At 38.8% G+C, this 14,298-nt stretch overlaps 1 protein-coding gene across 1 annotated transcript in view; it reads right to left on the bottom strand.

The window, feature by feature from the left end:
- Mctp1 (multiple C2 and transmembrane domain containing 1) overlaps positions 1-14,298 on the bottom strand; it is a 606,101-nt gene that overhangs the window by 245,381 nt on the left and 346,422 nt on the right. Inside the window, exon 3 of the mRNA XM_004625433.2 lies at positions 5,061-5,203. Coding sequence (XP_004625490.1) covers positions 5,061-5,203 — 143 coding nt within the window. The remainder of the gene's footprint in view (positions 1-5,060; positions 5,204-14,298) is intronic.

The raw sequence follows: 14,298 nt of genomic DNA, 5'->3' as shown, positions 1-14,298 counted from the left end.
CAACCACCAGAAGTTCCTTAGGGGCAGGAGCCATCCAAGCCGTTTGGAGTTCACATCTTGGCACGGATTACCTCAAACGTTGCACATGGAACTATAACACTTAATGTTTGCCCTGCTGGACTTTGTACTTGCTTTGATCTCATTCCTTTGTAGTCCCCTATTTGTAACTCTTGGAATAAAAATGTCTTTAGTGTGTCACTGAATGTTGGAAGCATTTAACTTTCTTTTCATTTGTACAGGGGCTTATGGCTAAGAGACTGCCTTAAATCTCAGAGGAGATTTTTGACTTGGTCTTTTCAGCAATGCTCAATTTTGGGGACTTGGGAAGCTCTTAGAGATGGACTAAATATCTGTTTTTGTAAATGAATGTATATGAGTTTGGGATGCCAGGGTCCAATGTTATTGGTTGTGACTAGATGTCCCCCCTCTAAAGCTGCATGTAGTCAGAGGGTGTTTTTGGAGGCAGCTGAATCCAGAATGTGTGCTTGATTCATAGTGCAATGCTGGGATTAAAGTTGGATGATTGCTGGATAAGTACATTGATTGGATGGGTACTACCTCAATCCCAGTAGACTGGATCCAATATAAAGGCTTGCCTCATTCTTTCTTGTTGCTTTTGCTGCATTCCACCACATGAACTATTGTCCCTCTGCCTTGTACCACTCTGCCTTGGAGCCAAATGATTATAGATTGAAACTTCCACAAATGGTGAGGTAAATGAAGGCTCCTTTCTTTACCTTTGGGTGTCAGATATTGTGTCTCAGCAATGAAAAAAGTAACGGAGTCAAACATTGACTTTTTCAACTTGATTGTGTTAAAATATGGCCTTTTGCTCCATCTTTTTGTTAATTTGGTTAAGGACTTATCAATCTTGCTTATCTTTTCAAAGAACCAAGTCTTTGTTCATTATTTTATTTATTTTGTATTTTAGGACAGGGCCTACAGGTCTACAGGGTCTCACTGCGTAGATCAGGTGCAGAGTGATTCTCCTGTTTTCATTCTCCAAAGTGCTGGGATTACAAGTGCATGTCACCATACCCAGGCTCAGTCACTGTCTCAGTGCATCCTGGGGATGGGGGTGGGCCCAGCATGGCACATCAGGGATCGAACCCTGACCACTGTTCTCTGCCTAAGTAGGTCCTTTAGCTCTTTGCTCATTGATCATTGATATTGTTTTCTTAGACTCTATTCCATTAATTCCAGCTCTGATCTTTATTGTTGCTTTTTTTTTTATCTTGGGTTTGGTTGTTTTGGATTATCTTTGTTTTATTTCAAGACATTGAGGTACATCTTAGATTATTTATGTAGATCTTCAATTTTCTAACATAGGTATTGGCAATTATAACATTACCTCTTAGATCTGCTGTCATTATATCCTAGATTCTGGTGTTTGTTTCCATTGTCATTTGATTCTAAGAATCAAAATAAGACTTTTTTCCCAAATTTATCCATGTTCTCTTCAATGAACTATTGATCACATATAAAAGTATATTATTCAATCTCTATGTTTTCTTAATTTCTAGGGTTTCTGTTGTTTTGTGGTTTAATTCCATTATGATCTGATAGTATCCATGAGATTATTTCAATTGTTTGTAGTTTTCAAAACTTGCTTTGGAGCCTAAGATATGGTCTAATTTGAAAGTTCTTTGAATCTATGAAAAGAATGTATATTCCACTCTTATTGGATGAAACACTTGAAGTTCACATATTCTATAGTGTGGTTTATATCTGGTATTTTTTTTGTCGAAATGACCTATATATCTGTGAAAGTGAGACACTGAAGTCACTCTCTCCAATTATGTTGGGATGTCTCTGTTGCTTTACATTGAGTGGATTGGTTCTATGAAATTGGACATGCCAATATTTGATATGTATGTGTTTATAATTGTTATATCTTCTCCCAATATGTAGGGAGCCTCTTTTTACAGTACTGTTGACTTGAAATCTGCTCTGTTCTGGCTGCTTATACTTACTTTCAGATTCTATTTACATGGAATTTTGTGTTCCATTCATTTACTTTGAGTCGGTGTAGGTCTTTTGGATGAGGTGCCTCTTGAGGACGATATATATATCATATTTGGGTTTTAATTTTTAATCTAAGCTCACACTGTGAATCTTTTGAATAGAGAATTAAGATCATTGATATTCAAGGTTATTGTTGAAAGATATGCACTAATTGCTGCCATTTTGTTATTTTTATGATACTTGATTGTTTCTAAATACTTATTTGCTATTCTAGTCTTCATTTGTGTGGTGTTCCTTTAAGTATAGGAGAAAGGATTTTGAAAGTTTTCACCATAAAGAAATTATGAATGTTTGAGAACACACATATGTTTAACGTGACTTAAATATTGCAATATATATATATATATATATATCACATAGTACCCCATTAATATGAAACTTTTATGTATGTATTACAATAAATTTAATTTTAAAAATACAAAGATGCCCAACTCATAAATGGGACACACAAGCTGGTTTCATAAATATGTGTCTTCTATCTCTTCTATTGTGGTGCTGGCTAAACAGGAATGTCGCTGGAATCGCAACGGAGAACTTGAATTCAATTGAATGATGTAGGTGCGGCACTTATTACGTGACATGTCTGCAGGAGAGCTGATGTACTTGGTGTACACAGAAAGCTGGCTCCTACAGCTCCTGTCTAAATTAAAAGTACTACATTTTAACTCTCAACTTTCACTGCTACCTGATTGGAAAGACTTCTATAGCTCATTTCAGAAGTCTTATTTGCTATTATGTTATTCAGAGCTGAAAAAATAACTCTTCCCACTAAAATTAAAAACTACTTGAACCCAAACCCCATGAAATGTATACTCTTACTTGGCATATGACAAAATACTGAGACTTTTAAAATTCTAAAACTTTTCTTAAAAAAATTTATTTTTTCTTATAGAAGTAGTGCAAACACTACAACTTTAACATGGTTTTACTAATCTTGGCTCAGAATAAATTTTGTTGCCCCTTTTAATTTTACATTTATACAATTAGATTGTCTGATACACTGGGACTTTATGCTCTGTTAGCTGTACACGGGAGGGTTGTCGGCCTAATATTTTCTAACCATCTTTTCACAGATGGATTTTTCATATTAGCAATAATGACAGAATCTTAGTTTTTAAGAAATCTTTCAGGCAAGATTAATTATCCAATGAATGTTGAAGGGGTGATTATATGAGACTTGGGGGCTCATGCTTCATCAACTCAGAGAAAAGGATGAGTTGCATCGATTGCAGAAGTTTTGGTCACTGAAAGGTCAGAACAGAAAAGCACAGAACATTATAGAGATATAAAAGAAAGGGAAGTTACATAAAACTAAAATGAAGAAAGTTTTAACAAAAAATTTTTAAACAAATTTGTAACAAAGTCTTCTAAGTCCTTAAGTTTTCATATTTTCAAAAACTACATTAATGAAAGGAAACAACTCTAAAATATTTTTGTGAGTAAAATAGAGAAGGTTTTCTTCCCCAGTATCTTTCCCTTCTCGTTTCCCAAGTAAAGAATTTTGTTTGCAGCAAGGAATGATGGAGCCTAATGAACAGAACTTATTTTTCCTCACTGCCTCGGATCAGGTATTTATTCAGAATAAGCTGTCCAGAATAATTTGACTTATGCAGAACAAACACATTGAAGAAGGCACGGTGGATTTCTTTGCAGTTGTCGGCTTCTTGGTAACCACAGCTTCTTTTCTCTTCCCCGTACTACAGGCTTCCTCTGCTTCTTATCACCAGAAGCCCTTCTTCCTTCCTTCCCTGTCACTCACTCCTTGCATGCAACTCCATCCTCTCCACTTTGGTCCTGCTGCTGCTAGTGCCACTGCCTTACTCATCCAGAGTCTGTGATCTCTAACTTGGGGAAGAGCGGTGTCCGTGCATGGTCTTAGTAGAAGGCTTTAGCTCCAACATCCTTCTTAGGGGTTTCAGTAGGTCCTTTTAATACACTCTGCAAGAAGCACATTCACAATGTTCTCTTTCCTTCTGTTGAGCACAGGACTTCCAAGAATTCTTTGGAGCCCTCAGTGATGCCAATGTTCTCATGACACATGAAGTAGGGTCCCCTGAGTTGAGTATGATGCTCTCTCCTTTTGTGCTAGGTAGCACTACTCTCTGGAAGCATGGAACATTCGGATAATGTTCCAATCCTGAAGTTTTTTTAAAGCATCTAAACATCTACCTTCCTCTTCAAACTTTCAATTTTACTTTGACCCACTGGAAAGCTCAGGAACTTGTTCAGTGTCACAACCTTTGAACACGACTAGTGCTACTAAGGCAGCAGTGGTCAGGGCAGAGCAGATTGCAGATGGCCTTTGGCTTGACAGGGACCAGCAGTTTCAGGTTTGGTTGGCACAAATGTGCAGTCTCCTCAAAACATATTTTTTGAAAACGTCCTTGCTGAAATGATGAGTTCCACCACTGCAAGCTGGAAATTCACACCCTAGTTGTGCCAGCACCCAGGGGCCAGCACAGATTTAGTCACCTGCCCGCTCACACAGGGCTTTCTGTCATTTCTGTGTCATGGAGATGTGAAAAAAGTTCACTATTGCTGGATGAATGAGAGCAAAGTAGTGTCTTCCCAGATGACACCTCCATCTGGGAGGACACCATGTCGTGGACAAGCATGTGCAGGTGGGAGTGGAAGAAAGGCTTTGTCCCCTTAACCTGGAAGCTCCTGCAGGAAAAGCTTAAGCAATGCGATTCTTAAGCAGAAAAGCTACATTCTGGGTTAAGCTTTCCTTCTTGTTAGATTAAGATTATGTGGTACATATTTTCATATGCTCCAAAGCGCACTAACTTAGTTGATAGCACCAAGCTAGAGCACAATGCCCCTAAATGCGATGCAACCATCCTGGAGAGACATGGCTTCGCTAGCATTCACCCTCTTCTATTTCACTTATATTACATTATCAATAGATTAGAGTTGTGAATGGCAGAATGTGTCTCAGGTAACAATCTCATTAGACAGACAGACATGATATAAAAGCCATTAAACAAGGATTTTTATGTCAGACTTCATCAGAGAAAAACCAACAAATGGCTCACCTTTATATATAATGGGTCCCTGAGATGATCAACAAGGACGCAAGCTTTTTCCTCCCATACAGGATTGAGGTTCTTGTGTATTATTTTACTTCTAAAAACTTCTTTTCTTCCAATTTTAAACTTCACGTATGGATCACTTGTTCCTGTTAAGGAGAGAGAAAGATTGATCCATGTTAATCAAACCTTTCTATGGAAGCAAGATAACAGCTCATTAAAACATCAGGGAGAATCTAAAGGAAGCAAATCTAATTAAAACTTGTCATATGGGAAAATAAATGTTGCGTTTTTCCTAAATCTTTCCTTATGTACTGAATTGACAGTAAATTAACAATATTATTATTGCCATGTTATATTCTGATCTTAATTGTGTAAACTTGTGGCTTTAAAAAACTTGATTGCATGATGAATAAAAATATAGTTCCCATTGAAATAATAGAGCTTAATCTGATATTTTTATTGGTATCACCTTGTCAACTATAATAAAAAGATGATCAGTTATATTGCCTGATTTAATTAACATTTATGCTTCTAGAATTTACCTTAGTCATGGCCTTAGAGAAATTTGAGTCTCAACTTGAGAGTGATTTCTTCTTTGGTGCCATAGTCTTTCTTGCTTAGGACCTTTAGTCTTAGAATGTTTGGAAGGGGCAGAGGTCACAGGCAGAGGTCATGGAGGAAGGTAGTATGGCTGGGATAGCGACAGCTGTTTATTAAATGAACTAGATACTTAGTGTTTTGCTTTAACCCCTCCCAAATTCCTTCTGTGAAAAATAAAATCACAGATGCCAAGTACTTATGAATATATAGAAGAGAAGAAACGGAGCTGATGATTCCAACTAAGCTGTTTAACTCTGATGTCTGCACTTTTTCATCAAACTTGTGTGAGAAAGAGCCTTTTAACTAATATATAATATATAAATATTAACTAATATATAATATATTAATGATATATTAACCAGTATATATTATATAATACATATGTATTCACATTTGAGCATGAAGTTGAGAGATGACACAAATTTTGACTTCGGTTGAGTTGATGAGCTTATGCAAGCTCCCTAGAGAGAGTAAATCAGCTATTTCCCATATAAGTTATCACAATACATAATCATCTCTATCAACAGGAAATAGTTTTTTGCATCGGGTTTAACTCCCTTATGATAAAGTTAGACTTAATTCTTTATGCGTTGTTCCAACTGATGCTACAGGTGATAGCTACAATAGATACGATTTAAAGAAGAATGTGACTGGGGCTCTGGAAAGCGTAGTGGCGCAGGTGTCAGCTGTCACAGCTCTGAAGCTGACATCCTTAAATCCACATTATCTATCCCTTCAGTTCTCCTCGCAGTTAATGGCACATAAACACCTATGCTAAATATGAAGTTTGGCTTAAACAATTTGTCGTATTTACTTACTGGAGTTTTACTCTCTTATAACTTTCCATATGCCTCTCCCTCAAAATGTAATACCTTGTTTTTGTATGCATAGACCCAAGTATAATAAGATTATGATCCCTTTTATTATTTGTGAAACTCCATTTCACTTGGACAGCTTGGAGCTTATAAAAGTAAAAACAAAAATATTTATAAATGTAAATGCAGTCTGCTTTTTTTTTTTTTTTTGGTGGAACTAGGGATTGAACTCAGGCCTTGTGCTTCCAGGGAAGCGCTTATTCCACTGAGCCATCTCCCTGGCCCCATGTAGTCTGCTTTGTGGTGACCTGTTATAAAGCACTCACTAGGGAAAGCAATGCAAGGAAAATGTTGGATGGTTAAAATGGATATTTTTATCTTATTGTCTTCAACTATACACTGAGGACTTGAGGCAAAGGTACGGGTAGCATATGTCTTGAAAAATATTAAAATCAATGAGCCAACTTGAATTTTCTGTCATGCCCTAAATTAAGTTATTTTCATTGGTTTAAAAGTCACCTATGTAATTACTATTACCTGTCAAGACATAGTAATCTTATAAGATCCTTGCTCAACTGGATTATTGTTTTATAAATCTGTAGCACTTGATATAGAATCTGGCATATTGTCTGGCATATTTAATAACCATTTAGTAAACAAATAAATTTTAAACTGAATTAATGATGCGTGGGTCAGAAAGGTATTCTGTAAAAATTGCTTGATGAAAAGAAAAGAAAAACTGGGAATCTCTGTTTTAAGTTTGGGGAGGCAGGGAAGTTATCCAAAAGTTTCCACAACTGTTTTGCATAACTCAGTATCTCATGTCCTCAGCGCTAACCTCATAGTGTAGCCTTGCAGAAATGAACTCCAAAGGTTTGCGCTAGCTCCTGTGCTTAGGCAGTGAAACCCTTGCCACAGAGTATATCAGAATGTGAAAAGTCTTCGCATGTGCAAAGCAGAGCGCTCAGAGCCATGTGTTAAATCTCTTGCCCTACTTCTGCAAGATCACTGTTTACTCTGCTTAGACCGCATATGATTTGGTTGCCAGGTTTTCAGTATAAGAGAGAATAAAATACTAGGCTAGCAGAAGCCCATGAGAATGTAGTAAAAAAAAATAGCAGTCAACATGACATTCAGGAAGAATAATTTTAAATTTTAAAGAGGACTTTGAATAATGTTTAAAACTTTTTCTTTTTAGAGTACTTTGGAATAGGGCCAAATGACTCCAAGAAATGTTTCAGGCTTATGCTGGGTTTTGAAGTTAGAATCTTCTGGATTTCCTGTGGTGTGACTGTGGCTGCTTCTCCCTAAGCTCATGTGGGAGTTTAATCCCAGTGTGCTGAGCTAGAGGATGGAAATTTGATCTGACAGTGCTGTTTGGAAGCTGGGCCTTTGGGCAGTAATTCAGATGAGAGATGGTGATGGGGCTGGGACCACCATGATTCCATACTGGGGGCTTTAAAAGAGAGAGACAAAACACAGGACACACATAAGCACGCTGTCTCCTACCTCCCCTGCACCTTCTCAGTACTGTCATCACTAGATGCTGCTCCTTAGCTTAGGACCTCCACAGCCATGAGGCAAAGTAAACTGCCTTGAAAATATCTGTAACTTTCCCGATCTCTGGTGCTGCGTTACTGACAACAGAAAGCAAATTAGTGCTGCACTCCTGCGGAGGTTATAGGCTGCTGCCTGTGGTCTGTCTGTGCCCCTCCCTTTGCTCTTTGCTGTTTTCCGCTGCCATGAACGGCAGCCCTACTCCATGTGCTACTGTGCCTTGGAGCAGCTGAGTAAGGACTGAAACCTCCGCTAACTGTAAGCTAAATAAACCTGCCCTTCCTTAATTTTGGATGTTGGATATTTTGTCCCAGCAGTGAGAAAAAGTAACTGAGACAGCTAGGAGATGAACAGATGGGAAAGTTGGGTTCTACCGATGGAAGGACAGAATGTTTTAGCAATTTTCTGAAAGCAACCTGGCCATTTCTTATGGAATTATACATATGTTTTGTGATATAGAAATTCCATTTCTGGGCCTCTATTCCAGGCAGCACCAAAAGGTACTACTTACAAAAGTATGTAGTAAAGCATTATTTGTAGGGCTGGGGAGATAGCTCAGTCATCTAAGTGACTGCCTGGCAAGTGCAAGATCCTGGGTTTGATCCCAGGTACCACATAATGCACTAGCTACCAAAACCAAGTGTGGTGGCACATTCCTGTAATCCCAGTGCTGAGGAGGCTAAGACAGGAGGATCACCATGAGCCTGAACTGCATAGTGAGACCCTGCAGCAATTAATTAATTAATTAAGGCATTATTTGTAATTGTGGCTATGGGGAGGGAAGCTAAAGCAAAATAGACATACACAGAATGGAAACAGTTGGAAGCAATACATTTGCTCAACAAATAATATCTAATAGCAAAATAATAATAACATTATATAGGTAAATAAAAAACCACAGTCACATGAAATAGTTTATATTCCACTGAGTTGCATGTAATTCAGAAATGTGTATAATATGCACATTCGACTGTGGTCTTCTGTAGTCTTCTATGTGGGCTGAAGGAAGCCGGAGTGGGAAAACTCCTGTGAAGGTGGATTAATAAAAAAGGGGGCAAGCTCTTGCACACCCCAATTATAGAAGTACGGTTAAACCTGCACTTCAAAATAAGAAGGGAAAGATAAGAAAACAAGTAAAAGTGAGAATTGAAAGAAATAATTAACAAAAGGGAGAAGAAAGTGGAAGGAGAGAGGAAAGGAGGAAACGGGAACAGAGCGGAGGAGGAGGGAGACCGTTGGCCTCAGCGAGCCTCTTTGCAAAGCTCGGGCGCTGACCCTCAGAGCCCGGGAGCCGTGTCAAGACGTCTGCGAGCAGTGTCCAGGTGAGCTCTCGAACACTGCCATAGACCCCCACCCCCCGACAGCCCCAAAGACAAGGCACCCCGTCAGGTGTTTCCCACCATCTGAGGCGACACTTGGATCGTTCCCGTTTCTGTAGGACCCACTTAAAGACCCTGGGCTGTCACAGAAAAGCTGGCTCGTGGCCCTTTATTTCTTTATTTATAATTTCTGCCTGATTATGACCCATTGTGGGGCTGTTTGCTTACTGTTATTATTACAAGCATGTAAGGGGTATAAAACTTGCCTAGCATTTCATTATGCAGCTGAAGTGCATGCTTTCTGCACCTATCTTTTTCTATTTTTGTCTTGTTAGGAAGAAGCAAGGATTACAGTTTATGTCTGAGTCCAGTTCTTCAGGCGTGTAGTGAAAGGGACCACAGGAACATTACACCCCGGGGCCTCGTTTTCTATGCTCAGCTCTCCTCTGACACCAGCAGGGAGGAAGGGTGTCAACACCTTGTAGAGCCTGGAGCGTTGTTGCCTGCTAAGCCTCGCTCCTTCCTGAGTGCTCTGGGTCTCACACTTCCTCAGTTGCTCAGGGGCTGAGCTGGTTCAGTTCCTTCTTCCAGCGCCTTTAGATTCCACATTTTTGTTGGTAGCAACTGCTCAGCACTCAAACTGTTTCATGAACCTACATCCTACTCCAAGTCCTTCCCATGTTGAATGTTCCCGAACTTCCAAAGTTTCCTACACACAACCAGCTGCCTTCCATCTCCCTCTGGGCTTTTAAGCCACCCCTCTGAAGCTTGTGGGCCCTTGTCCTCGTGGAGAAACTTCTGCCAAGCTCTACACAGTGTCAGATTGTGCCTCCAAAGGGCCTTCTGTGACATTCAATGTGTTGACCCCTCCTTCCTCCACCTCCTGGGTCATGGCACTGCCTGTTGTGGGTCCCTCTGACCTCTACAGCCATGCCTCAGTATGTTTCCAGCCTGTACCTTGGGAAGTCGTCTCTTTGTGTGCTCCATCACCTATTCCCATGGCTTTGAATGCCAGTGATATGCTAATGTCTGGCATTTTTTTTTTTTCAGTACCTGGGATTGAACTCAGGGCCTTGCACTTGCCAGGGAAGTGCTTATTCTTCTGAGCCATCTCCCGAGCCCCAGCTACCATGTTTATACCTGCAGTGCAAACTCTTTTCTTGCTGCCTTGTGACACATCCACTTAGGTGTCCAGTGGACATCACCCTGGGGTTTCTCTTGTACGGGCACTAATCCTATTCATGGTGACTCTCCGTTCATGACCCAGTCACACTCCAAAAGACCCACCTTGTAATACCGCCCCATTGGAGATTCCGCTTCAACGTAAGAATTTGAGGGGATGCAAAATATTCAGACCATAACACACCTATGCTAAAACAAGACCAATATAAGAGCCCCCTTGGTCTGGAGGACTGGCCACTTCCCCTACCCAGCTGCCTCACTAGAGGCTGGAGAAGCTTCGCTGTGGGCCTCTTCCCCTACCCAGCTGCCTCACTAGAGGAAGCTGCTTCCTTCCATGGGTTCCAGAATTCCACAAAGGATAATGTCTTGTGCAGAATAGCCACTAAATAGATTTCTCTTTGATTTTTGTGTCTAGCACGAGCCAATTACATTTAATGATGCTTAAAACTGTTTTATTGAGGTAAGATCAATATGTAAAAGTTCTATTTACTGAAATCACAAAATGCAAGGAACCTACAAAGCCATAATCATGAAGACCACGGGCGTATCCACTGCCCTCTAAGGTTTTCTCCTTCCCTCCTCCATATTACTGTTGTCTGTGGTGAGAACACGTAACATAAGATCTATCCTCTCAGAACAATTTAAGAATGCGGTATTATCTACAGGTAAGAAGCTGTATAGAATGCCAGAGCTTTGTGCCTAAGTTGCGAATTGTGGTACATGCTGGAATCTCAGCATTTTGGGAGACTGAGGCAGAAGGAGTCCAAGTTCAAGCCTAACCCAGAAACTTAGTGACTTAGTAAGACCTTCTCTCAAAATAAAAATGAAAAGAGATCTGTTTAATGAGTTTTGATTGCTAACATTCTTTAAAGAGTGTGTAATCGTTTCCGAGTCCCTAACCCAGGCGATCTGCAGAGGCCGAGAAGCTTTGTGGCCCGAGACCTTCCGCTTGTCCAATTCCAACACAAGTATCTGGCAATAGCAGCCTTTTCAGCTAGGCTGGGGAAAATATTTGTAACTAATGCTCTTATCTTCTAAGCTTGGAAGTGTTTTGACCAAGAATACTGGTGACAAAACTTAGTTTTAGTAGTTCTATGGACAAATATAGTTGGAACTTCTGACTTAGAGAAAGCTAAATAGATTGATTTTTGTCTAGTCTCTGAATGGATATGGGCGAAGATTCTCCTGCAAGGAGAATAAGACCCTGCAGCTCTGTTCCTTATGAGCATCTTTTAGGCCAAGCGACCTTTGGATATCTTTTTGTGAGTGCTACTTTTTATATCGCATATATATCATATATTTATAATAAGACATTTTACAAGTTTTTTTTATCGTAATAGGTTTCCCAATGAATTCAAGTAACTGTTGTAATAGAATCCAAAATATATTTAAGCCAATAAAATATGGTTAACATTTAATAAATGTAGAATACAATTTAGAATTAATAAATGTAGAATATAAAATTGTTTGTGGTTTTATTTTTTTGGGGGGGTTCAAAACACCAAAACCTTAAATCCATGTGCAGGCTGTCTTGGTGCAATTTTTTATTTGACCACAAGATGGCACCAAATTACAGCACGGGCTGTGCTTCTGTTCAGCAACACGTGCTTTATGATTTCTGTCTGTCCTGGGACCCTGATTAACGTGCTTTTTGGTGGTAATTACAAAGAACAAAAACCTGGGAGATTAAAATAGGAAGTGTTAGCCTTAAAATTCAGTTTTTGTTATCACTGCCATATACAAGAAATATCTTCCCCTCATCCATTTGTCGTCCTTAATTTCAGAGTCTGTCTTTTAAAAATATTTTGTTACACTATTTTAAAAATACATGTTTCAAAAGTCCTAAAGTATTCTAGAGCCAGAGAACATCTATTGCTCATTTCTGAACACTGGACCAAATTATTGAAAAGAGAGGAATTATATAGTTTCTTTTATTTATTTTTTTAATGTAGTAAAGGACTATCATCCTTAAACATTATGCTTTATCTTATTGCAAGAAGAAAAACACTAACACATGTTTCAAATTTCACACAGCTGCCCAGCCTTTAATATAATTTAAGGGCCACCTAGGACTAAATTTCGCCCGGAAGGTCCACTTTAAAGCAGCAATGAGCAAAGCATGCACAAGATGGCAGCCTCTCTCTTCTTCAGCTTGAATTAAAGATATTTGAAATGTAAACAGCTATTTCTTAATGATTCTATAGTTTGTTTATTCTCAGATTAATGAGCCTGATGGCTTACAGGGTGGAATTAATTTTATTCCAAACTTAGAACATAACAAAACTAGTGACCTATGTTTTTTGGGGGGGTTATAATGACCCACTGATGACAAATCCTAGTAAAGCAGATTTTAGCTCAGTCTCTGAATTAGAAGGAGGAGGAGAAGCAAGTCAAGGGACAAAGAAGAAAGAAAAGTGGACATAAATCTGTGTGGACAGTTAAATTAATTTGAATTTACAATGGATCTTCCTGAAGTTATCCAATCTTTTTTTTTTTTTTAATTTTTTTATGTGTGTGTGTGTGTGTGTGTGTGTGTGTGTGTGTGTGTGTGGCCTGCTCAGCCCACCAGGGGGTGGGGCTGGCTGGCATGTGGTGCTGGAGGATTGAACCGCGGTCCCTGTGCTTTACTAAGCTTGTTCTAAGTAGGTGCTTTAGACCACTGAGCCATCTCACCAGCCCAAGTTACCCTATCTTACTTTGAACAATAGGTAGCCAAATTTGTCACTCAGTGGAACAGAAAGGGTGTATTTGTATCAAATCTTTCATAGATGATAAAATCGAAAGCTAACATTAAAGACTTAGAGAAAAATATTGTGTCTTCTACACATTTTCACTGATTATTATTTTATGGTCACTGATTATTTTAAAATCTTCAAAACAAGCACCTTGCTCTTTTCTTTCTTTCTTTCTTTCATCTCTTTTCTTTTCTTTTCTTTTCTTTTTTTTTTTTGTGGCTGGCTCAGCCCACCCAGGTGGTGGGGCTGGCGCAGCATGTGGTGCTGGGGATCAAACTGTGGTCCCTGAGTGCTTTGCCTAAGCCTGCTTAAGCAGGCCCTTTAGACCACTGAACTATCTCACTAGCCCACAACAAGCACCTTGTATATATGCTAAATTATTTAAAGTTTCCTATTCCTTTCGAGGTTGTTGTTGGAGACTTGTATTACCCTCTAAGGAATGGAAATATTTCACAGAAGTCAATACCTAAATATATCAAAATTTATATACAAAAGGCTGATGATAGCAGATGGCTTCGGGTAATAAAAGTAAACTGAAAGAAGTAAATTACTTTCTATGAGAAGCATGAATATTCCAATGAATTTAAACTTGGGGCCAATAAAATTACCATGATTCAACACACAGATGAAATAGAAGTAAGATCATAATAAAATGCAATAGAGGACAGAATTAAGTAAATTTCTTTGAGGAGTAGAAAGCATTTCAAATCAAATATAAGGAAGTGGTAATAATAGGAATAAACATGAGTTTTTGAAAAGCTTATTTTTCTGTCCTCTAAATCCAGAATAAGTTATGCAAGAAAAATTATTCATATTTTTGTATAAATACAACTTATTCAAGTTTCCCTTCAGATCTGGCATAAAAAACAGGTACTATTTAAGTGCAATTTCCTAACTATTTCTGGAAATTTAAAAAAGCTAAAATATGGAGGGTTGTGGTTACTAACCTTTTGTTTTTACACTGCTTTAGACAAATGTTCTTTTTATTTTGAGTATCCATTCTATTCTAATTTATGGCATAGAAAGGCCACAG

Source organism: Octodon degus, unplaced genomic scaffold, assembly GCF_000260255.1.
Source record: "Octodon degus isolate 3935 unplaced genomic scaffold, OctDeg1.0 scaffold00009, whole genome shotgun sequence".
Lineage (NCBI taxonomy): Eukaryota > Metazoa > Chordata > Mammalia > Rodentia > Octodontidae > Octodon > Octodon degus.
This window is presented reverse-complemented; position numbering and strand designations above follow the sequence as displayed.